Source organism: Manis javanica, chromosome 3 (assembly GCF_040802235.1).
Source record: "Manis javanica isolate MJ-LG chromosome 3, MJ_LKY, whole genome shotgun sequence".
Lineage (NCBI taxonomy): Eukaryota > Metazoa > Chordata > Mammalia > Pholidota > Manidae > Manis > Manis javanica.
The window spans coordinates 50,749,885-50,776,634 of NC_133158.1; the positions used below are offsets into that span (position 1 = coordinate 50,749,885).

Here is a 26,750-nt window from a genome sequence, read left to right on the forward strand (position 1 = left end):
GAGAAGCCAGTAAGCTGCTTGTAAGGGGGCTCTCCGGGCGGGGCACCCAACACGGACACGGGTACATCCGGTTTGGGTATCAGTCCATCTGCATCCCCTGGGAAGGCATCAGGTGCTGTGCCCAAGTTTATGTCGTTCAAGCACAGTAACAGCAAAAACCCAAGACTTTTGGTGCCAGTGTTTATTATGTAAAATTGTTTATAGCAGAAATGCTTATGACAAAAATACAACTGAAATAAAAAAATACGAAAGTTGGTTACATAGAGACATAGAAAACATAGTTGTGTCCTTCCACAACTCAAAACATAGACACACCTTGTCAGAAACATCCACTTGGTTCACATTTTAGATTTCATTCGTTTGAGAATTTTCTATGCACTTTCTCCACCAGGCACTGTACTGCCGTAGGTGCTGGGAGACGTCATGAAGAAGAGTCTCCTGTCATAGAGCTTCCAGTCTCGTGGGGGCGGACAAACACCAGACAAAAAACAAGTACGGAAGTATCAGGGAGTCACATGGTTATGGGGAGGACGGAAAGTTTTGTACATTCTCCCAATTCTTAAGAGCAATTGGAGGCTGTTTTGAAGGTCACAGCTTGGGGGGAAAGATACAAACTCTATTTTAAAAATAAATCGATAGGTTTCAAATTTCTGGTCAGACTCTAAGTTCGTTTTGAGCAGCATTTTCTATTTTTCTAATTAGAATCCGTGCTAATAAGTACTTTGTGGCCATACTAATGGAATATGGCCCGCATTGTGTGTGCACACATGCAGGGTAAGTATGCATGTGCTTACAGACCCATGTCACTACTTATACATATAAATCTATGAATAAAATATATGACTATTTCTGCTGTGATGATATGGATCTTTCACATGGACTCAGATTATATTGGCCTCTTCGAGGGCTATCAGTTCTGTAATTTCAAGGCAGGTGGTTGGTGCTTCCGGTACTTGCTATTTCCACGTAAACTGTTCTTCTGAAAAAATGCTTATCACCTTAGAAGCACATGCTGATTCAACTCCATGTAGAGTATAATGGAGAGTGGCATTGCACTGCCGTGTCTACAAGATGAGGCAAACATGAGGGGTTTTGCTTGCTATGCTGTGTGGCAGCTTGTTCACTGAAAACTACACAGGGTCTTAAAACTCGAAGACATGCACACTCACATCTTAGGAATCTAACATTTCATTGATATCTTTTAAATTTAATGTCTGAATTTTCCCTCCTCCACTTCCCACAAAGGCATCATTTCTTTTTAGGATACTGAGTCTGAAGCGGCTTTCTCCCTGCAGTAACTCTAGGGCCTGGGCGCGGGACAGATTGGCGCAGCGTGAAGCCAGTGGTGGCAGAGTGTCATGATGTGTTCCTATTTGTCTCTTTAAAGAGGCAAACTGCCACAGACAGGGCCTTTACCAATGGAGGGGCCACCCAGAGCTGCTTTGAATTAAATGTGTCTGGTCAGAAAAATCAAAAGGTGAGTAAGTTCAGGTCACTCAGAGATTCTCTGGCAGAGAGCCGTGTCTCGGGGGCTCGGTGGCCTCCCTGATCACCACTATGCTCTGCCGGAAGCGTGGACTGAAGGTCCAGGGGTGCACACGGGGTGCTCTGAAGAGCTGAGGATGTGCCTAGGGCCACAGCCCTCCCCAGGCAACTGCTTTAACCTTTCTCCTGCCCAGATGAACCTGTGACCTCAGCAGAGACTCTATGTTAGTAAGACTGGCCTTAAATTACATGCACTTCCCAGCACGTCCGTGTAGCTTCACTTCTGTCCCCTCTTACTGGTCCCTGGCACAACAGCTGAAGCCCCCTGGAGGCCACCATAATTCCTAGACTATCTTCCCTTGAAGGACCTCCATGAGTTATCCCAAATAGCAAATAATTCAAAAATAAGATATAGGTACCTTTGAAAAGCATTATATAAATTTTAGGAATTAGGTGTACCCCAGTCTCATTTCCCCCCTCATCATGCAGTACATAATTTGCATTTTCTTGAGTACATGCAGGTTGAGCCAAAGGGAGGCCTCAATACTGCTTACACAGAGTAGAGGAGCTGGCCTGGTATCAAAAATGACATACAAGCCATAAAAATGAACAACCCCATAGCATGCTGATAACAAAATGCTGATTACACACATTATTCTTGCTTGTCACTGAAGTTACCTTCTTTCCTCCTGCATTATCCTACTTCTTCCTCCATCTGAATCAGTAGCATTCCTTTTGGTCCCAAGATGTCTTGCACACACTGTGACTACCCTCTACATAACCCCATATCTTAAAAAATTACAGTAACTTCTCTAGTTTTTCATTTCTCTATCACTTAAGTGACTGCTAATTCTATCAGAAGCTACTGCTCTAATAAGTTATGAATCAGGAAGTCTTAATATATAGTTCCTAATAATCTTAATGTATATTAGATTACCTGATTTTAATCCTAAACCATTAAAAAAAAGGGAACTGTGACATAGGAGCCAATGTTTTGGGGATAAATGGAGAGAATTTCCCTGAAAAAAATTTCAGGATCACATTTCTGGCATCTGCAGATGTTTTCTAGACGAAGCTATTTTTCAGAAAATGAGTGGTAGTGGTATTCAGCTTACTAAAGAAATCCCCTTAAGGGCCTATAACCTCAGTGTCAAAGAAAAGACCGCATGTTCTAAGTATCTCCTGAAAACTAATGACTGTAACACTGGGAATGGGAACGAGCCGGTGACATACACAGCAGCCAGCGCCACGGCATTAACCGGCAGGAACACAAACAGTGAGCGGCAGAGTGGTCCGTGGGTTATCACCGGAAAGACGGCATGCATCTTCTGGATTTCACTCTTCTCATCAAAGGTCTGGCAAGGCTATAGATGGAGAAGAATGTGGAAGACTTTTCTCCAAATTCCTGTAATTTCTTATGTAAACAGTTAAGCACTTGCCTGCACCTTCAGGACCTCTGATCTGAAGAAGCTCTTCTTCCCCTACAGTGTCCTCCTGATGGTTCTGAGAGAAGCAGGTAGTTATACCCGAGGCTCCAGGTATCACTCCCACTAAACTTCCTAATAGTTCAGAGTTCACTTCTGATCACACGGTTTCCTGTTGAAGTTCTTCACTAATTTTACTCATGCTATTTTCATCTTCATTAGAATAGTTTCCTGAATCTTCACTAGTTTGGGAATTATATATTTTGTGATCCTCATCAACTTCATTAGTTTCTTCTACTGTAATGATTGTGTTGGTATTTTCAATTATAAAACATCTTTCCGTTTGTTCCTCAGAAGTGGAAAGGAGTAGATTCTTTAGTGGCCGTTCAGAGAAATACTGATTTTAAAAAGGGAAAGAAAAGAAAGAGATAGTTTGAAATAATAGAAATTAGTTTCCCAGTTCTCAAGCTTTACATTCTAGAAAACTTGTCTTTTGGTAGGCATATTAAAAAGACAGCTAAGAGCATATTGACTGCAATACAACGATTTGAATAAAACTATCATCATGAGGTTGCAGACACTGTACTATGGCTTTGGCTAGTATAGGAAGAGCACCGAAAAGGGCGCTGTGCCATCAGGGCAGAGAGCAGAAGTGCCGGGGACAGCACAGGCTCTCCACAGCCCTGGGATTGTGGAAATATAATAAAAATTTTTGTATCCAATCTACAAATATCCAGAGGAAACAAGTGATAAATTAATTTTTCCCTATTCAACTAAGATAACTAGTTGTTGTAACCAGCTAGTTTTAAGTTCTTTAAGTTAACAGCTATGAGTACGATAGCATATAGGAATGACATATAAAGACTCAGTGATGTAAGGGTAAAACAGTTGGATTTCCTTTTACAGCATTTTTACAGTGCCAGGCCTTTCTGGTTTATCTCCTCTTTCTTCCCAACATGGGATAGTGTTACTGGCTCCACTTTATAGCCTAAGGGTACTTGGCTCAGCTGCTCTTAAGTGATATGCCCAGAGCTAATCTGTGCATAAACTATACTGTCACAGTTTATCAATGACTCACCTTCAAGTCTCTCTAGCCCCAAAGCAGGCAGGCAACCTGAAACCCACCCTGGGTGAGCATACCGTCCCTAGGGCATGCTCTGTGCCTAGGTCTTCATCCTTTCATGCTGGCATTAAATATGCTAACCTTACAGGAATGCCATACAAAAAATGGTGAGGAATTATGAAAACAAACTCCTGTTCTGTTACTTGATTTTCTGTGATTTCATCCACAGAATACAGTTTCTGAATGGTAATGTTTTAGATTTTTATGAATACAAACACTTTCAATGGTAAAACAAATGCCACAGTAGCCAAACAGCCAGAAAAATATGAGATTAGGGAAAACCTTGCTATTCCATGTTATGTTACTTTGAATGACTATTTCTAAACTTAATTTACTGAAACTGATGAAAATATCCAAATTAGTCTGTGTTCTTTTCTGAATATCAGGAAAACATATATATTCAAAACTACCAAACACCAGAAAGAGGGCTGAATGAAACTGAGATCACCAATCTTAAGACTTCAAAGTAAAAGTCATAAACATGCTCACAGATCCACATAAAAATACTCATTTTATGAAAAATTCATTCCCCATTCATTTTATGAAAAATCCAGATATTGACAAAGAAAAGTAACATACCTCATCCATACTGGAAGGGGGTTTACTTGTTGGAAAGAACACATAATTGACACATCTCAAGAGGATTTTCACAACATAAATGAGAACCAGGATAAAAATTAATGCAGCACAGATTCCAGCTATAATTGCGGTTTTAGAAGCATTACCTAAAAACAAACAAATAATGTTCAGCATCGATACATGTTTAGCCATACAAGTTAATGGTGCTGACAGTCAGTGTAAAAAGAAATATAGTCATGGGAAAGGAGATACAGAATCTATTAAATAATACCCTTAGAGAAGTTCTGGTAGCCCTAAGCATATGACAGTTGTAGGCAATGGCATTCAGATTTAGAAAGTGGCCTAGGCAGTGGACGAGATCCTTAGTGAAGGATACGGTGTTGACATACAGCTCCGACACGCAAAGTACTCTCCAGGACTGTCCTCTGTACCACAAAGCTGGCACAGCTGAACACATTCTATGCCTGAGCATCTGCAAGTCACCACCAGAAACTGTAAATACTAAATGGGACTAAACAGTTACAGGTAAAATAAACTCACAGTTGAACTCAGTGATTCCCACATGATAATAATTATATTAAGGATTATATAAAAAAATTAAAAATAGTCTTCTTAAATGCTAAAGAGTAGTGATTAAGGGAAATTAATTACATGGATATTGGATGAAATAGGAAAGAACTCAAAAACACTGAACTGAGTTGGACATCACAAATATCTTTTGAAACTGAAAGACTTAGCTTGAAGTTCTGCTTCTGATTTCTATAGTTCATAAAGTAAGTAGTCTCTACATTTTTACAGTAAAAAGGAAACAGTTTACAATTTGCAATGAATTATTTTTATTGTTTGGTTACTTTTAAAAAAAGATATAATTGGGGGATTCTGGGAAAAAGATGGCAGAGAAAGAAGGCAAGGTGGAAGCCACCTCCAAAAAACACATAAAACATGAAAATACAGCAAAACAACTAAACCTGAAAATGACCCAAAGACTACAGAACTGACTACCTACATCTGGGGAAGAAGAGAAGACCTCACAGGAAAGGGTGAAGTGGTAAAGCCAAGATCTAGGAGAAACCAAGCCCTCCCCCTGTCCAGCCCACAGGAAGGAGGAAGAAGAACAGAGCAGGGAGGGTGTAGGAGCCCAGGATTGCTGCACACCTGGCAGTGGAGATCTGTTCCAGGAGCACAAGCCCACATCACATGGTGCTCTGGTGATTAGTGGGGTTGGACAAAACAGACAGGCAGAATACTCAGGGAGGCTGAGATTGCAGCCGCTTGTGGAGAACAGGCACACTCTACTGCCCCCAAGACAAAAGCAAAGCAGGCAGTTTGAAAGACATCCCAACAGCGGGAGGGGCAAGGGTTAGATGGAGCTCGATGCTCAGGAGAAAGGGCAGATGGATGATACCTCCTCAGCCCACCCTTGGTCCAACAGGTTTGGAACTCTCAGGAGCCTGATGCTCCATCCCCCTCACTGACAATGAAGCCCTGGGACCCTTCCTATGGTGCACAGCCTGCAGGTGGTCCACTTGGCCCAGCAGTGGTGTCAGACTTTGCTGCTGGGTAGGCAAAGGGAGACCCTCCCAGCTTTCTTGACCCTTTTTTGGCCCAGCCAAGGAACTGCCTGAGTGAGCCAGCCCCAGGAGCTCCTTTTTCCCAGTAGGCACTGGTCTGTCTGCCTGTAGCCCCTGCCATTACTGCAAGCCAGACAGAAAGGTGCCCCACCCAGTGCATGCTAACAGCTGGGGGTCCTGCACTAGAAAGTAAAGTGTCTTGAGCTTCAGGGCATTAGAGGGCACCTGTTTCATAAAGCTATTACTCCATAGGAAACACTGAAAAAAGGAGGCAGACAAGTATGTTCCAAACAAAACTACCAAACACCAGAAAGAGGGCTGAATGAAACTGAAATCACCAATCTTCTTGATAAAGACTTCAAAGTAAAAGTCATAAACATGCTCACAGATGCACAGAAAAATATTCAAGATCTCAGGGAGGGCCTCAGTAAAAAGCTGGAAGATCTGCAATAGAGCCATGTAGAGCTGAAGACTACAGTATCTGAAATGAAACATACAACAGAGGGATCTAATAGCAGACTTTCACAGGTTGAAGAAGTTGTAAATGATATGGAAATTAGGCAACAAGAAAACAACGAAGCCGAAATACACAGTGAAAAAAGGATCTCTAGGAATGAAAGAATAATAAGAGAGCTGTGCGACCAATCCAAATGGAACAATATTTGCATAACAGGGATATCAGGAGGAGGAAGAGACAAAGGGATAGAAAGTCTCTGAGGAAATAATTGTTGAAAACTTCCCCTATCTGGGGAAGGAGATGGATGCTCAGGTCATGAAAGTTCAGAGACCTCCTAACAAAAGGAACCCTAGGAAGACAACACCAAGACATAATTAAAATAGCAAAGATCAAGGACAGGGAGAGTACTGAAAGCAGCAAGAGAGAGAAAAAAGATTACTTTTAAAGGAAAGCCCATCAGACTGTCAGTGGACTTCTCAGCAGAAACTTTATAGGCCAGAAGGGAATGGCATGATATATTTAATGGAATGAACAGAAGGACCTCCAACCAAGAATACTTTACCCAACAAGATTATCATTTAAATTTGAATCAGGGATTAAACAATTTTCAGATAAACAAAAGTTGAAGGAATTCACCACTGCTAAGCCAGTCCTACAGTATATGTTAAAGAGACTACTGTAGATGCAAATGCTCCTAAGGCTAAATAGCTTTCACCAGTGAAAATAAACCCACAGTAAAGGTAGTAGACCAATTAATTACCAAGCAAGTATGAAATTAAATCAGCTACTCACAAAATCAGTCAAGGGATACACAAGAAGTGCAGAATATGACACCTAATACATAAAGTATGGAGAAGAAGAAGAAAGAAAAAAAAAGTATTTCTAGATTGTGTTTGAAACAGCATAATCAGCAATTTACGACACACTGTTATATAGTAAGGCAGGTATCCTTGAACCTTTGGTAGCCACAAAACCAAGGGGAGGAAGGAGAGAGAGAGAGGAAGAGAGAAAGACAAAGAAAGAGAGAAAAAGAGGGGGAGGGAGAGGGAGAGAGAAAGAAAAAGAAAGAGAAAAAATAAAACTGAATCACAACATTAAAGAAATCCATCAAATAACAAGAGTACAAGAAAGGAAAAAAGGAACAGAGAAGAGATATAAAAACAACCAGAAAACAATTAATAAAATGACAGTAAGTACATATCTGCCAATAAAAAGATAAAATGAAAGATTCTGACCTGATTTTGTTTTCTCACACACAGTGTCACTAAAAACACTGCTTTTATTCCACTTGTCATCCTCAATGAGGGCTCTGGCTTTGACACAATATACAGTTAGAGGTTTCAAGTTAGGAAAAGTAAAGTCCGTTTTTTTCTTTAGAATTTTGCTCTACAAAAAATAAGTAAATCATTGATAAAATTCATTTACTTTACACAAACAGACAGGGAGTCTCTAGTTTCTGAATTCTTTAAATATTCAGTCTAAGATTAATCTCTCCCCAAACACTTAGTTGGTGTATGTTTAAGAAACAAAACTGTTTTAGAAAACACATTATAACCAAATCAAACAGTTAAAAATGCTGCTGTCAAAAAGACTTTGATATATGCCTTGGGTAACTCTAACTCATTTTATAAGCATATGCAGATTTTGTTTAATTGCCATTATGTTAGCTCTGCTTAGTGGTGGAATGGTTAAGAGCAGGAGCTCTGGCTCAAACTGCCTGTGTTAAGTTACCACTTACAGCTGTGTGGTCTTTGGCAAGTTAATTTCTCTGGGCCTTATTTCCAGACCTCTAAAATGAGGACAATTACTGGTCCTTTCTCTACTAGTCAGCTATTGCCACAATGACACTGTGCAACAAAACATCACAAAGTAATTACAACAAAATAGTGTTGTGTAACACAACAGCCAATGGCTCAAAACATTTATTTTTCTCACTCACAAGTGTCCTGACTGGTTGGGGGAGCTATCGTTGAGGCTGAGGATCAGGTTTAGGTCTGCTCCACAAGCCTCTCATCCTGCCTGGTCCAGAGACCACGCGGAGCATGCTTTCCTCTTGGCAAACAGAAGCACAAGAGGCAAGCCAGGGAATGCACACACATTTAAGGCCTCTGCTCACATCACACTCAGTCATGTTCCACTGTTTACAGCCCAGCATCAGTGAAGCAGTAATGAATACTCAATTCTAAGAATTTGCTGAACAGTAATTTAACTGATCAAACTGTCTGGCAGGGCTGTTTTGAAGAATGATTGAGACAATTCACGTCAATTACTTAGCACAGTAACTGATAAATAAGTATTCAATGAATTGAGTTGTTACTGTGATTACAGTTTTTGATGTAATTATCCAGCTAAGGCTAGGATGGCAACTAATCTCTATTAAGCAATATGCTAGGTATTTTCACATATGTTACCTCATCTTAAACCTTATAAATATCTTTTTAAAAAAATTTAGTTACTATGACTACCACCACTTTAGAGAAGAGGAAATAAAGTCTTAGAGTCATAAATCACCTTGCCTAAGGTTATATAAATTGGTAGCCTGAGACACAAATTTAGGTTTTCCTGATCTAGGGATAACTGAGAACTGTTATCTCAATGGGCTAAATTATGCTACCATTACAGTGTGTTCTACAGATAGTTAAAATGAATGAATTTTCTTAGATCTCCAACAGAAAATGAGTAAAATTACAGAATTTACCTCAACTGCCCAAGATTTTTAAAGGCTGATTCCTTGATTGTAATTTCACAGAGAAAAGCAACCTAAAATAATGTGGATTAACTGATGTTATGTATTATTATCTTTGTCGGTGGTTTTTAAATTTTTGTGTTTAAACCAGTGTTTCTCAACCCTCTTTTCATGCTTAGCCCCCCAAGGCACCTTTTTCGATGATTTTTTCTGCACACTCCCTCCCCTTGCCCACACCTGCCCCCATGAAGATGAACACTTAAGGAATAAGAAATCAATAAGCAAAGCTGGACTTTGGAGGCAAGCTTTCCTTCTGGAGGGCCACAAACCATGGCAGCATCTAAAATTCTTTTGCCCCCTAAAAACCACTTTTTGCCCTCTTGGATGTGCCCACCCTGTGGGGACACGTGGCACTGTCTGCAGATATTTCTGGTTGGCCTGGTGGGAGGGGGGCTACTGGCACCTACTGGGTAAAGGCCAGTGATACTAAGCATCGGATAATGTGCAAGACAGCTCCCACACCAAAGAACGATCCAATCCAAGTGTCAACAGTGTTGAAGAAGGTCAGCGTAGACGAATACCTGGGATTCACATTAAAAAGGCACACACCCGAGTTCTAACCCCAGAGATTCTGAATGAGCAGGAATGGGCTCAGGGATCTGAACTGTAAAAACAAACTGGGGCCCACATGCAGATGATCCATTAACTACCATGCAAAGTTTGGAAAAATGCTATTATCTGAGTTAATCACATAGTCTTAAAGTTTAAAAATTTCCCCAAATTTCAACCTCAAGTTTTGTTTACCCAATCTTAAGTTATAAATTACCAATGTATACTGCTTAGTCTTTTTACCTCAGCATTTGAAATGTTTTCCCAAAAAGTAATTTCATAAATCAGTGGATAGGGCTGGTTCACAGACTTGTTGTCAGAATTCTTTGGGACACCAATATAGACACGCAGTGAGTCATCATTAATGGACTTCAAGTTAAGGACTGGAGGGAATATGATAGCTATAAAAAAAGTATAAAGACACAATATTCAACTCAGTTCTAAACACTTTTAAGAATTTGCACCAAATTAGAGAATTACAATCTAAAGTAGAAATCATTGGCTTACTTTGTGTTTCTCCATAAAACCTTTTCTCTTCAGACCAAAGAGATGTGTTATTTCCATTAGATGCTTGTACACGGATAAAGTAAATTCCTTTTGGGAAAACATTTTGAGGAAAGACACACTGGGTAGTTTTGACGTTCTCACAATCTGGTATTTGTTTCCACTTATCTAAATGGTTCCCAGGAATCTTTTTCAAATAGGCACTTTAAAGACAAAGAACATTTTTTAAATTCCAAACACATTAATTTAATAAATATTTATAGAGTACACTGAATACACTGTACACTCTGCTAGGGGCTGAGGTTATGAAGATAAACAATCCCCATCCTCAAGAAACTTGCAATATAATGGAAGACACACGGCATAAAAGAAGACCCAAAATCTTGCTCCAGAGCATGCTAGGGCTCTGGTATGCTTCAGCTGGGGTGGGCCAGTGCACAAAGACAATTGGGAAATTCTCAGGAATGCTGTGAGCTGGTTGTTAAAAACAGCCATTATTAAAAATTAGATTATATAAATTTACAAATAAATTGTATTAAAAAGAAAAGCATAAATACTCAACTCATCTTGTCCTAATCATCTTAGTACACATTACTATATATGTTCAAAGTTACTTATGTCCATTGTGGTGCCTGGTGGGAACTGCTCCGGAGTGTCACTTCCCAACTGCACGCTCAGTGACATCGTGTTGGTAGCTGGGAAGTGGCCATGGTGGGAGCATGTATATGCAAACACTATGAATAAGGCTTTTCCCTGCTGGAGAGCCAATGCGAAACATGCACCAACACACCACGGGGAAGTGCTGTAACAGGGACACAGGACACAGTTCTGAGAGAGCAGGTCTACACGGAGCATGGGCACCTCACTGAGCCTGCAGAGGTTAAGCTGCTCGGAAACCAAGCACTCGAAGCATCTCAGCTCAGGCCTGGAACTACACTAGCCTGAGAACTGGCTCCTTGTCTCGAGTGTCTCCTCAGCGCACTGCCATGCACAGTGCAGCCGTCTCCACCTTCCCCACAGACAGGCCTCATGGCACCCTCCCCTCGACGCACAATTCCCAATGGCAACCAAACGGCTACAGGACAGTGCAAGGCCAAGCCTAATCTTATCCCATCCTACCTATTCAAGCTTCTCTGATTTCTCTTCCATGCTCCAATGTTGTGCTACTCTCAAAGCAGGTCTTCCCCCTCCACCTGTAGGCAGAATTCCAAGCCAAGACTCCCATCCGAGGGCACATGTCCTAAATACTCCCCTCCCCTTGAGGGTGGGCGGGACCCATGAACTCCTGATGAAGCTTCATTAAATAGCAAAGGTGAAGGGAGTTTTACAAATGGAATAAAGGCCCCAAATCAGCTGACTTTTAAGTTAATCAAATGAGAGACTACCTTGGGTGGGCCTGACCTGACCTATCAGATGAGCCCTTTAAAGAGGGTGTAGAGGTCAGAGATTCTCTCTCCTGCTGGTCTCCAAGAAGCAGGACACCCTGAGTCCTCCAGCTGCAACCAGTGAATGAGGTTGTCTGCCAACGAACACCTCAGCTTGGTAAGGACCCCGGGCCAGGCACTAGATCGCAGCCCTGGCTAACTCCTGGATTGCGGCCTGTGAGGCTCTGGGCAGAGGCCCTGCTGAGCCATGACTGGGTTCTTGACCAGAAGTCACCGGGACATAGTAAGCAGAGTTCTTCAGGTTGCTAAGTTTGTGGCCATTTGTTACAGAGCAAAAGAAACTACTACCTCCTCCTTTCCCGATCTAATTTTTCTTTACATCTAGAGCTGTCTCTTGGGCTGTAGCCCCTGCCTAAGATACCCTCTCCTGTCCGCTTTAAAATCTTTAATTTAATGATAGAGACCTCATCCACACCTCATCTCCCTCCGATGGCTTCTAACGTCTCTCCAGCCCCATCCACCTTTACAATTTCAATCGAAATTGAAATTTTCGATTTCAGTGGCCCATCCCACTTTGCTCTGCAATGTTAGCTAACTGCCTTGGATTCCGGATCACATGTTTTATTCGGCTATATCTTTACAATCCCTTCAGTGTTCTGTACAGTGTGCCCAGTACCCAAAAGAAACTTAGGGCCAGCCTTCAGAAACCCCAGTCCCTCTTGTCTGTGGCCCTATTAACATACTCCTAAAAGTGAAGTATACATATGAGACTGCTGTTTTCTAACCAGTCTGTGGGTGTATATATACACTGAGGGGCACATAGGAATATGCCTGCTTTTCTATTACACAAATCATTCTTGGTTCAAAACTAACACCAAATAATGGAGAGCAATTGATCCCAGTGGTATCAGCTTCCCTTCTCCGCTCCCCCTTTTACGCATTCCTTTCCTGTCTCTTCCTGTTCTTCTTTCCCATGGCAGCTATATAAGCCTTTGATCCCTCTGTTCCTCTGCTCTCAATTTATGTTTCTTTCCCAACCTCTTCTCCCCGTTATCTACTTCTCACAGTTGGGTTTACGCTTCTCTTCTCTGGCTCCATTTATACCGCCCCCCCCCTCATTTTCCTATCAATTGAGGCCATATGCAGTTCTCTTCCACTATGTGCTGCTTGGACTTCATCCACATTTGGCTAGAACACAACTTGCCAACTGCTTCACTAACTACCATGATTTCCCACTGAAGTAATTACTAAAAATTTGTTAAAACCACTAAAACAATCAAGCAAATGGGAAGGCAAACTTGAGTTGAACAAGTCGGAATGACTAGACTGAGACATTTCAAGGACTCATGGATGACGTGTGTTCTGAAGACAAGACCAGGGTCATGTGTCATATATAGCAGGCTGGGGAAATAACACTGTAACTAGAACCATATCTTTAAAAAAAAAGAGCCACTAAATAGTAATAACAACAAGTATTATTAGAATACACCCTTTTAGAACAAATAGAGAAATGGGGCCAAAAGAGGTTAAGTGATTAGCTCAGTGTCATCCAGCTGGTTACTGGCAGAGCTCTGTCAGGCTAGAATGAAATAACCTATTTCCAACGTATCATAACCACCTGTTGTCAGTCAGTGTGTGTGCAAGGAGGTACAGGTGGCTGAAGCAGACTGAAAAGAAGCATAATAAACCAGCAAAATAAACTGCTAAAAGAATGGAAAAGCACTTACTACAGCCACTGAGCTTGAAAAGTCACGTTTTCGTTCGTGTAATCCCAGTTAAGAATGTAAACCTGATCCTTAGCACTGATGTGTATATTTTCTGGTGCAGGCAGTTTATTTTCAACTAGAAGACAAAGAATATACAAAACACATATTTTTGCTCTAGTGAAGATAATAAGTAGTAAGAGCTCTTAATAGCATTGGTTAGAAGCTAAGAGGCTTACATTTTACCATTAGGAGGTAACAGTTTAAATAAGAGCGTGCAGTCACACAATGTATGTAATACCAGGCAGCCTCTTAGAGGAATGTGACAGATTCATGTGTACTGACACACACAGAGATCATCAATACATTAGGTTAAACAGCAAGTTGTAAAGTTGTAAAACATACCTAGCGGGGTCCTATTTTTTAATTTAAAAAACAAAACCTAAAAAACTATATGTCTGTGTATAAGCCTGGAAAAAACTGGAAAAAATATACACCAACTACTTACCTGCAACACTTACTTCTGGAAAATGGAATTGGGGGTAAGGAGGCAGGAGAGGAAAAGTGTATTTTAAACCCTTCTGTACAGTTTGATTTAAAAAAAAAACACATATTAAATTTATAACTAAAATAATAAAGCCAAGTTCCTAACCTTGACCTTAATTGTTGACAAGATATCACTGATTAAATATAAAAGAATGCTTTCATAGTTTAACATTTCACTTATAAAGGTATGCTTTTTGGAAGACAACCTCTTCTTCCAGCAACTACCTCCCCTTTTTTGTGGCTTCTGAACAAATAAGAACAGTTTCTGTCATTAGAAATACCTGGACTTTTAAGCAGAATTAATTTTCATCACTATTTACCTGAGACAAAAATCCCACATAATATTTTTTTGCTTCTGTAAATGCTGTCACAATGCTTTTGTCTTAAATGTCTATTGAGCTATCATATAAACCCAGCAGGACTTTGTGATTAGAGGGTGGGAGCTTTCAGTAACCCCCACCCCACCCCGGGACCAGCAGGGAGGGCACAGGGGCTGAGGTTGACTCCATCAACAATGGCCAAGGATTTAATCAGTTATGCCAATGTAGTGAAACCTCCAGAAATGCCCAGACAGGGACAGGGTTAGAGAGCTTCTGGGTCGGTGAACATGTGGCAGTTTGGGGAGAGGCAAACCTGGACAGGGCACGGAAGCCCCAGGCCTTTCCCCACACCCTGCCCTACTGATTTTCTTCCAACTGGTGGTTCCTGCCTTAGATTCTTTTACCAAAAAAAACGGTAATCTGGGAAGTAGGATATATTTCTGAGTTCTACGTGCTGGTATAGCGTATTAATTAAATCCAAGGAGGGGGACATGGGAACCTCTGATCTGTAGCCAAGATCGGTCAGAAGCACAAGTGATGACCTGGACTTGGGACTGGTGTCTGAAGGGAGGGGTTGTCTTTTGGACTTAGCCCTTAACTTTTAAGTTCTGACGCTGTCTCCAGGTAGATAGTGTAAGAGCTGTAGGACACCCAGCTGGTGTCCAGAGCACTGCCCTGGAGAGAAACCCACGCCCTCCACATTCACGACGTGCAGTAGTGTTCTCTTCTGTAACTACACTCTCCACAGCCTGGGACAGGAGAAATGTCATTCCCTTTCCTAAAGTATTTTTCACAGCTCCAGGAACATGTGAGTTGCTTAGTCAATACTGGTCAAATATGAAATCGGCTCTAAACTTGGCTGTGGTGTAGTGGTTGTTTTTCTTTACTGCAGCTTCTTTTTCCCACCTTCCTATTTCAAGTATCTTGGAGGGAGAGTTTTAAATTGATGTGTTTTAAATACAGGCCCATAGCTTCATATTTCAAGAAGAACAACCAGAAACTGGCCCATTTCATATCTTTGGGGACAAAGTTCTGCAAATCATTCCAGAAGACACACAGCTCCTCTTTAGAAAAGGTGATTAAGAGGTACAAACTTCCAGTTATGAAACAAGTAAGTCACATGGATGAAAAGGACAGCATAGGGAATACAGTCAATATTGTAATACATGACAGACGGTAACCACACTTGTCATGGTGAGCATTTCATAATGTGTATGATTGTCAAACATTATGTTGTACACCTGAAACTCATGTAATATTGGTGTGTCAACTATACTTCAATAATAAAATAAACCTTAGCAACTATGGGAAAAATGCCAAAATTAATACACTCAATCATGCATGTGTGTGTGTGTGTATTATATATATATATATATGTATGTATATATATATATATATATGTATGTATGTATGTGTATATATATATATATATATATATATATGTATGTATGTATGTATAATCCTACAGTTACTGAATCTAAAGCAAAACCTCCTTCTTACCTGTGGTACTTATACAATACACTGGGCTATAGAGACCAACTTTTCTCCACAGTCTTGCTTTAACTTTTAAACAATAGGTAGTCTCTGGTGAGAGTTTATAAATTTTATCTCTGGGATAAACTGTTTCAGTCCTTTCCTGTAATAGAAAGACAATGAAAGTCTTTTCTTTAAAAAAGTGTAAGGTCAGACTTAAGAATTCATTCACATCATTTTCCTCTCACATCATATAAAGGTAAAAATAATACTTACTTCTGTACTTGAAGAATTTTTCCAGATAACTAAGCTATATGTAAAGCTTGAATTATCCATAGCCCACATGTTGCTACCATGTGTCCCAGGAGGAGAGATGTTTATTATTATTGCCTTATCTTCGGCTTCTAAGTGTACTTTTGGAGGACCAATGTGAGCTGTAAAAATCAGAACATTTACTATGTAACTTCTATGCCAAAATATTCATTCAACAAAATAATTCTGAGCACTTAATATGTGCCTGGCATAGTAAAACAGAAAGTTCCTCATGGAGTTTACACTTCAGTGGGGAATATGGAAAATAAAACAAAACAAAACCCAATAAACAAATACATATAATGTATGCTGTAAGGAAAAATAAGGTAATATAAGGGGACAGAGAATGGCAGCAAGGGTTGTTTTAGTTGTTAGTCAGGAAAAGCCTCTGAGACATTTGAGCTAAGAACCTGAGCAAAGTGAAGGAGTAAGTCAAGCACGTATTTAGGGCAGAGTGCCCCTCCCATGGGGATGTCTCATTTCCCAGAGACACTAAAGGGATGCGAATGGCTGAGTGGCTGAAAATGAGATCAGAGTAGCTAGAAGCCAGATAATAAAGGAAGACCTTGTGCTTGTGGTTAGAGTGTGAAGTGGCTGGAGGGCTGAGACTGGAGAAGCGCCATATTCTGATTTAGTTTGGAAAGATCATGCTGGTTACTGTCTGAAGAAGCAGGCACAGCAGTGAGAAGCTACTGCAGTAGTTCATGTGACAAATGCAAGCGGCCTGATGAAGGCTGCAGCACAGGTGGGAGAGAGAAGCATCAGACTCAAGATATACTCTGCAGGTGGGTCACTCAGAATTTGTTAACAGACTTGATGCAGGACATGAGGCAAAGAGATGTCAAAGAGACTCCATGGCTCCTGAACTGGGCAAAGAATGGATGATGCTATTAATAGAGATGGAAAAGCTTTAAGAACAGCAGGTTTTGAGGGGGAAAATCAAGAGCTTTGGCCATTTAAAATTTTAGACATCTAAGGGAGCCGGGTGGGAGGAGTGGACAAAAGAGATGAAGGGGATAAAGAAGTACAAAATGCAAACTATAAAGTAAACGAGTCATAGGAATGGAAGTACAACACAGAGAATATAACCAATAATATTTAAATGTCTTGGTATGGTAACATGGAACTACACTTAACATGGCAAGCACCTAGTAATGTATATAATTATAGAGTCACCATGTTGTATATCTGAAACCAATATAACATTGTGTACCAATTTTGTTCCAATAAGAAATTTTCAGACATCTAAGTAGACATGTCAGTGAGAGAGTTGGTAATACAAGTCTAAAGGGAAGGGAAGGAATGGGGCGGGAGACCAAATCTGAGGAGGCAAGAGCATAGACATGGTGTTGGAAGCTGTAAGACTGCCAGTGGAGTGAGTGTGGAAAGAGAGAAGGTTCAGTGACTGATGAGGCAGCCTAACGCTGACACGGCTGGGAGACAGGAGAACGTGGCCAAGGAGAGACTGGGGAGTGGGCAGCATGGGAAAGGGAGTGCCCTAGAGATCCAGAGGCGAAGGGTGTCAGGAGAGGGAGTGATAACTATGCAGATGCGAGAGGAACCGAGCCAGGGGAGGACTGGGGAGTCACCTGGCATCACTGATGTCACCGGGACCTCAACAAGGGTGGTTTCAGTATAGCGGTAAAGAACAAAGTTCACACTGTGGGTGCTGAAGGGGGAGTGGGAGGCAAAGAAGCTAAGGGAGGCGGACCGCTCTCTCTTCTTTGAGTTGTGCTTTAGGGCAGTGGTTCTCACACATTTTGGCCTCAGAATGCCTTTCTACTCTTAAAGAAATGACAGCCCAAAAAGCTTTTGTTGATATAGCTTATTTCTTTCCACACTTAGCATGTTAAACACTAATACAAATTAGAAGACTAATCTATTAAAAAAAAACCCACTACATGGTAACAAATATTTGTTATAAAAAATAACTATCTTCCAAAACAAATAAACAAAACAACGTAGTGAGAAGAGTGGAGCTATTTCATGTTTTGTTCAAATCTCTGTAATGTGTGGCTTAATAAAGACGACAGAGGGATCTCACACCTACTTCCCCAGTCAGTCAGTTACCACCTCACACTTCAGACAGCTCTGGAAAACTCTGGCATACGCTCAAGAGAGAATGAAAATAAATAAGGCAAAGAAAGTCTTAGAGTTATAATGAGAATAGTTGTGGTTTTCCAAAGCTCCGGAAAGGGGCTTGAGGCCCACATTGTGAGAACAGCTAGTATAGGCCATCACAGGAATGGGTAACAGGATTAAGGGAATGGATTTTCTAAGATGGGAGACTGCATCATGCAAAATTATGGGCTGAGGAAGTGCGCTGTTCTGGCAATATTTAAGAAAGGATATATATTGTAATTCAGCTGGCAACGTTTTCTTACCTTTTTGAAATGGTATAAATGAGTTAAGCTCATACCACGGAGAAGTGTTGTTTCCTTTTTCTGCTCTTATGCGCAATTTGATTTTTTCATAAACATTTAGTTTGAGTGAAGAAAAGTTGCATTTGGTACTAGTAACATATTGACATCCAGGCAATTTCATCCAATTATCCATCCTGGGTCTTTAAAAAAAAGTGAATGAATGAATGAGCAAGTGGGTAAACACCATAGTGTTAAACACATTTTCTGTTTACTAACATTGTAAAGGTAGTTTAGGGAGCTATTTCTTCTACTTGAGTTACTGTTCTGTTAACATTTTAGTGTGTAACATTCCATCCTTTTTCAATGCAGCAATACCAAGTTATTATTTATAAAATGGAATAATTATGATGGTCACTTTCTTAATACAGTTCTACAATTTTGCGAGTGATAGAAGCAAAAGAAATGATTCATAAGGTAAAAGTGGACTCAGTGTTGGCTTTGTTTAAAAATAGTGTGTGACTTCTGGCTGACAACTTTGTATTTCTGGATGTTGTTCTCTTACTGGAAATCTGGAAACTAGATTTGATGATTACCTTCTGACTTCCTCCTGTGAATAGATTTACTAGCCCTAAGAAAGACCTAAGAATCAGCATGGTTTGATAATTTCCTCTGCCCTCCTCAAAATCAAACCATCCCTTCTGCTTGCTGATTTCCATTGTTCCTTTTATTATAGATCACTAGAAACAAGGACCTTAAAACGTTAACATAAACTAACAAATTCCTCAAAGTGGATTTAGCCCATCAGAGAGTTTAAGTGACTGATGCTAGATTCTTCAAACACACAAAGCAATCAAATTATCATGGAGTACCTAAGGCAGAAAGGATATGCTATTACCTGTCACTTCAGAAAAGGACAGAAAACAAAGGTAATGAGTTTCAAACTTTTTGCCTATGTTAACAAAGCTCTGTCTACCTTAAACCCAGCAGAGAAACTACCCTCTGAGAAGGCATTTTTTGTCCAGCCGAATTCACAGATGAGTTGTTGTTGTTTTTTATTTTTGGCGGGGGTGTAGGTATTGTAGACTTTAATTTAAAGATGCTTTAAGGTAACAGAAACCAGGGACAATATACAAATAACTTTTGTGCTGACCCAAATACCAGTCTACCTTGTTTTTCAAAAAGGAAACATTAAAAAAAAAATGACCAAGGCGGAGCCAAGACGGCGGCATTAGTAGAGCAGTGGAAATCTCCTCCCAAAAACACACAGAGCTATGAAAATATAACAAAGAAAAAACTTCCTAAAATAGAGACCACATCCACACCTGCAAGAACCCAGCGCCTTGCCAAGGGGGTAAGATACAAGCCCCGGCCTGGCGGGACAGGAACGCCCCTCCCCCTGGCTCCCGGCGGGTGGAAAGAAACCGGAGCGGGTTTTTTTTTTTTTTTTTTTTTTGGCGAGTGCTTTTTGGAAGCCTTAAAGGGACAGGGACCCCGTTGCTAGGGAGGCAGGGTGGCGGGACCGGTGAGCGGGTGCCTGGGACCGGCGCCTGAGGACAAAGAATATCGCGTGTTTTTCCCTGCAGGACCAGTGGGCGGGTGCTTTTTGGAAGCCTTGAAGGGACAGGGACCCTGGTGCTAGGGAGGCAGGGCAGCAGGACCAGTGAGCAGGTGCCTGGGACCGGTGCCTGAGGACAAAAAAAAAAAAAAATCAAGTGTTTTTTCCTTTTTTTTTTTTTTTTTCTGTTCCCTCTCTCATTGTTGCTGTTGTTGTTTTGGTTTAGAGAATGCTTTTTGGAAGTCTTAAAGGGGCAGGACAGGTCACTTAGACCAGAGGCAGGGAATCTGGGGATCTCTGGGCACTCTAACCCCCTGGGCAGCAGGGAGCACAGAGGCCCCTTAAGGAGATAAATAGCCTCCCAGCCGCTCCCCCTCCAACGGGGCTCCACCATTTTGGGGGAGCAGCCCCAGCCAGGCCACGCCCACAGCAACAGCGGAGATAAACCCCATAGAAACCAGGCAGGAAGCAGAAGCCCTGTCTGCACACAGCTGCCCAGCACAAGCCACTAGAGGTCGCTATTCTCCCAGGTGAGGAAAGCCACAAACCAACAAGAAGGGAAGCTCTTCCAGCGGTCACTTGTACCAGCTCTGCACACTATCTCTATCACCACGAAAACACAAAACTACAGGCAGACAAAGATCACAGAGACAACACCTGAGAAGGAGACAGACCTAACCAGTCCTCCTGAAAAAGAATTCAAAATAAAAATCATGAACATGCTGACAGAGATGCAGAGAAAAATGCAAGAGCAATGGGATGAGATGCAGAGAAAAATGCAAGAGCAGTGGGATGAAGTCCAGAGGGAGATCACAGATGTCAGGAAGGAGATCACAGAAGTGAAACAATCCCTGGAAGGATTTATAAGCAGAATGGATAAGATGCAAGAGGCCATTGAAGGAATAGAAGCCAGAGAACAGGAACGTATAGAAGCTGACATAGAGAGAGATAAAAGGATCTCCAGGAATGAAACAACACTAAGAGAACTATGTGACCAAGCCAAAAGGAATAATATTCGTATTATAGGGATACCAGAAGAAGAAGAAAGAGGAAAAGGGATAGAAAGTCTCTTTGAAGAAATAATTGCTGAAAACTTCCCCAAACTGGGGGAGGAAATAATCGAACAGACCATGGAATTACACAGAACCCCCAACAGAAAGGATCCAAGGAGAACAACACCAAGACACATAGTAATTAAAATGGCAAGGATCAAGGACAAGGAAAGAGTTTTAAAGGCAGCTAGAGAGAAAAAGGTCACCTATAAAGGAAAACCCATCAGGCTAACATCAGACTTCTCGACAGAAACCCTACAGGCCAGAAGAGAATGGCATGATATACTTAATGCAATGAAACAGAAGGGCCTTGAACCAAGGATACTGTATCCAGCACGACTATCATTTAAATATGATGGCGGGATTAAACAATTCCCAGACAAGCAAAAGCTGAGGGAATTTGCTTCCCACAAACCACCTCTACAGGGCATCCTACAGGGACTGCTCTAAATGGGAGCACCCCTAAAAAGAGCACAGAACAAAACACACAACATATGAAGAATGGAGGAGGAGGAATAAGAAGGGAGAGAAGAAAAGAATCTCCAGACAGTGTATATAACAGCTCAATAAGCGAGCTAAGTTAGGCAGTAAGATACTAAAGAAGCTAACCTTGAACCTTTGGTAACCACAAATCTAAAGCCTGCAATGGCAATAAGTACATATCTCTCAATAGTCACCCTAAATGTAAATGGACTTAATGCACCAATCAAAAGACACAGAGTAATAGAATGGATAAAAAAGCAAGACCCATCTATATGCTGCTTACAAGAAACTCACCTTAAACCCAAAGATAAGCATAGACTAAAAGTCAAGGGATGGAAAAACATATTTCAGGCAAACAACAGTGAGAAGAAAGCAGGGGTTGCAGTACTAATATCAGACAAAATAGACTTCAAAACAGAGAAAGTAACAAGAGATAAAGAAGGACACTACATAATGATAAAGGGCTCAGTCCAACAAGAGGATATAACCATTCTAAATATATATGCACCCAATACAGGAGCACCAGCATATGTGAAGCAAATACTAACAGAACTAAAGAGGGAAATAGACTGCAATGCATTCATTTTAGGAGACTTCAACACACCACTCACCCCAAAGGATAGATCCACTGGGCAGAAAATAAGTAAGGACACAGAGGCACAGAACAACACCCTAGAACAGATGGACCTAATAGACATCTATAGAACTCTACATCCAAAAGCAACAGGATATACATTCTTCTCAAGTGCACATGGAACATTCTCCAGAATAGACCACATACTAGCTCACAAAAAGAGCCTCAGTAAACTCCAAAATATTGAAATTCTACCAACCAATTTTTCAGACCACAAAGGTATAAAAGTAGAAATAAATTCTACAAAGAAAACAAAAAGGCTCACAAACACATGGAGGCTTAACAACATGCTACTAAATAATTAATGGATCAATGAACAAATCAAAATAGAGATCAAGGAATATATAGAAACAAATGACAACAACAACACTAAGCCCCAACTTCTGTGGGACGCAGCGAAAGCAGTCTTAAGAGGAAAGTATATAGCAATCCAGGCACACTGGAAGAAGGAAGAACAATCCCAAATGAATAGTCTAACATCACAATTATCAAAACTGGAAAAAGAAGAACAAATGAGGCCTAAAGTCAGCAGAAGGAGGGACATAATAAAGATCAGAAAAGAAATAAACAAAATTGAGAAGAATAAAACAATAGGAAAAATCAACGAAACCAAGAGCTGGTTCTTTGAGAAAATAAACAAAATAGATAAGCCTCTAGCCCAACTTATTAAGAGAAAAAGAGAATCAACACAAATCAACATAATCAGAAATGAGAATGGAAAATCACGACAGACTCCACAGAAATACAAAGAATTATTAAAGACTACTATGAAAACCTATATGCCAACAAGCTGGAAAACCTAGAAGAAATGGACAACTTCCTAGAAAAATACAACCTCCCAAGACTGACCAAGGAAGAAACACAAAAGTTAAACAAACCAATTACGAGCAAAGAAATTGAAATGGTAATCAAAAAACTACCCAAGAACAAAACCCCGGGGCCGGATGGATTTACCTTAGAATTTTATCAGACACACAGAGAAGACATAATACCCATTCTCCTTAAAGTGTTCCACAAAATAGAAGAAGAGGGAATACTCCCAAACTCATTCTATGAAGCCAACATCACCCTAATACCAAAACCAGGCAAAGACCCCACCAAAAAAGAAAATTACAGACCAATATCCCTGATGAATGTAGATGCAAAAATACTCAATAAAATATTAGCAAACAGAATTCAACAGTATATCAAAAGGATCATACACCATGACCAAGTGGGGTTCATCCCAGGGATGCAAGGATGGTACAACATTCGAAAATCCATCAACATCATCCACCACATCAACAAAAAGAAAGACAAAAACCACATGATCATCTCCATAGATGCTGAAAAAGCATTTGACAAAATTCAACATCCATTCATGATAAAAACTCTCAGCAAAATGGGAATAGAGGGCAAGTACCTCAACATAATAAAGGCCATATATGATAAACCCACAGCCAGCATTATACTGAACAGCGAGAAGCTGAAAGCATTTCCTCTGAGATCGGGAACCAGACAGGGATGCCCACTCTCCCCACTGTTATTTAACATAGTACTGGAGGTCCTAACCACGGCAATCAGACAAAACAAAGAAATACAAGGAATCCAGATTGGTAAAGAAGAAGTTAAACTGTCACTATTTGCAGATGATATGATACTGTACATAAAAAACCCTAAAGACTCCACCCCAAAACTACTAGAACTGATATCGGAATACAGCAAAGTTGCAGGATACAAAATTAACACACAGAAATCTGTAGCTTTCCTATACACTAACAATGAATCAATAGAAAGAGAAATCAGGAAAACAATTCCATTCACCATTGCATCAAAAAGAATAAAATACCTAGGAATAAACCTAACCAAAGAAGTGAAAGACCTATACCCTGAAAACTACAAGTCACTCTTAAGAGAAATTAAAGGGGACACTAATAAATGGAAACTCATCCCATGCTCATGGCTAGGAAGAATTAATATCGTCAAAATGGCCATCCTGCCCAAAGCAATATACAGATTTGATGCAATCCCTCTCAAATTACCAGCAACATTCTTCAATGAATTGGAACAAATAATTCAAAAATTCATATGGAAACACCAAAGACCCCGAATAGCCAAAGCAATCCTGAAAAAGAAGAATAAAGTAGGGGGGATCTCACTCCCCAACTTCAAGCTCTACTACAAAGCCATAGTAATCAAGACAATTTGGTACTGGCACAAGAACAGAGCCACAGACCAGTGGAACAGATTAGAGACTCCAGACATTAACCCAAACATATATGGTCAATTAATATTTGATAAAGGAGCCATGGACATACAATGGCAAAATGACAGTCTCTTCAACAGATGGTGCTGGCAAAACTGGACAGCTACATGTAGGAGAATGAAACTGGACCATTGTCTAACCCCATATACAAAGGTAAACTCAAAATGGATCAAAGACCTGAATGTAAGTCATGAAACCATTAAACTCTTGGAAAAAAACATAGGCAAAAACCTCTTAGACATAAACATGAGTGACCTCTTCTGGAACATATCTCCCTGGGCAAGGAAAATAACAGCAAAAATGAGCAAGTGGGACTAAAGCTTTTGTACAGCGAAAGACACCATCAATAGAACAAAAAGGAACCCTACAGTATGGGAGAATATATTTGAAAATGACACATCCGATAAAGGCTTGACATCCAGAATATATAAAGAGCTCACACGCCTCAACAAACAAAAAACAAATAACCCAATTAAAAAATGGGCAGAGGAACTGAACAGACAGTTCTCTAAAAAAGAAATACAGATGGCCAAGAGACACATGAAAAGATGCTCCACATCGCTAATTATCAGAGAAATGCAAATTAAAACTACAATGAGGTATCACCTCACACCAGTAAGGATAGCTGCCATCCAAAAGACAAACAACAACAAATGTTGGCGAGGCTGTGGAGAAAGGGGAACCCTCCTACACTGCTGGTGGGAATGTAAATTAATTCAACCATGTGGAAAGCAGTATGGAGATTCATCAAAATGCTCAAAACAGACCTACCATTTGACCCAGGAATTCCACTCCTAGGAATTTACCCTAAGAACGCAGCAATCAAGTTTGAGAAAGACAGATGCACCCCTATGTTTATCGCAGCACTATTTACAATAGCCAAGAATTGGAAGCAACCAAAATGTCAATCGGTAGATGAATGGATAAAGAAGATGTGGTACATATACACAATGGAATACTACTCAGCCATAAGAAGTGGAAAAATCCAACCATTTGCAGCAACATGGATGGAGCTGGAGAGTATTATGCTCAGTGAAATAAGCCAAGCGGAGAAAGAGAAATACCAAATGATTTCACTCATCTGAGGAGTATAGGAACAAAGGAAAAACTGAAGGAACAAAACAGCAGCGGAATTACAGAACCCAAAAATGGACTAACAGGTACCAAAGGGAAAGGAACTGGGGAGGATGGGTGGGCAGGGAGGGATAAGGAGGGGGTAAGAAGAAGGGGGGTATTAAGATTAGCATGCATGGGGGGGAGGGAGAAAGGGGAGGGTGGGCTGCACAACACAGAGAGGACAAGTAGTGACTCTACAACATTTTGCTAAGCTGATGGACAGTAACCGTAATGTGGTTGTTAGGGGGGACCTGATATAGGGGAGAGCATAGTAAACATAGTATTCTTCATGTAAGTGTAGATTAAAAATTTAAAAAAAAAAAAAAGAAAGAAAGAAAGGAAGAAAAGGGGGATTACTCCTTGATAGGATAAAACTATTGGTAAATCAAAGATCAACGCATGCTTTAAATATCCTTAATGTTGATCACTTAAAGGGTGTCAGATGATCAGCTATGGAGGTACTCTTTTCTGATAATATTCCTTTCTCTTAATAAAAAAAAAAAAAAAAAAAAGCAGTTACTGTGTGCTGACCTCCAATGTGTTCTGCACAGTGATATAGAGGGCATGTCAAAGTGTGGGCAAAGGGTCTGTTTATTTCTATGCAGAAGATCAAGGCCTTGCTTGGATACCCAGAAAATGAACTAAGATACAATATGAGGAGGAGTTTCCGGCATCAGCACTCTCTGGAGGACTTGTGCCAGGGGATGATCATCAAAAAGCCTCCACAGGGATCCAGACGATGCTGTGGTTGTGGCTGCATCCAGCCCACCGTCTCCTGGACTTGCCATTGGAATGAGGAGGAAGATGTCTAGGCTGGCATGTGCATACAGTGAGACAACGAATTTGACCAGATCTGTACTGTTGGAACTCAACCAGCAGTTGGGAGGAGTGCAAGGTGTAGCACTCCAAAATCTTATGACTATAGACTATCTACGGTTAAAAGAACATATGGGATGTGAACAGATCCCAGAAATGGGCTGCTTTAATTTGTCTGATTTCTCTCAGACGGTTCAAGTACAGTTGGACAATAGCCATCATATCATAGACAAATTTTCACAAATGCCTAGGGTGCCTAAATGGTTTTCTTGGCTTCACTGGAGATGGATGGTAATTATAGATTTGCTT

General features: G+C 40.7%; 1 protein-coding gene across 2 annotated transcripts in view; it reads right to left on the minus strand.

The window, feature by feature from the left end:
• Positions 1-166: 166 nt before the first annotated feature.
• IFNAR1 (interferon alpha and beta receptor subunit 1) overlaps positions 167-26,750 on the minus strand; it is a 34,036-nt gene continuing 7,452 nt past the window's right edge. For both annotated transcript variants that reach the window (XM_037014700.2, XM_073231412.1), the window contains exons 3-11: positions 18,562-18,740; positions 16,142-16,299; positions 15,893-16,028; positions 13,551-13,665; positions 10,442-10,641; positions 10,178-10,335; positions 7,875-8,025; positions 4,612-4,757; positions 167-3,306 (exon numbers count right to left, since the gene is read on the minus strand). In XM_037014700.2, coding sequence (XP_036870595.1) covers positions 3,070-3,306; positions 4,612-4,757; positions 7,875-8,025; positions 10,178-10,335; positions 10,442-10,641; positions 13,551-13,665; positions 15,893-16,028; positions 16,142-16,299; positions 18,562-18,740 — 1,480 coding nt within the window. In that variant the 3' untranslated portion in view covers positions 167-3,069. The remainder of the gene's footprint in view (positions 3,307-4,611; positions 4,758-7,874; positions 8,026-10,177; positions 10,336-10,441; positions 10,642-13,550; positions 13,666-15,892; positions 16,029-16,141; positions 16,300-18,561; positions 18,741-26,750) is intronic.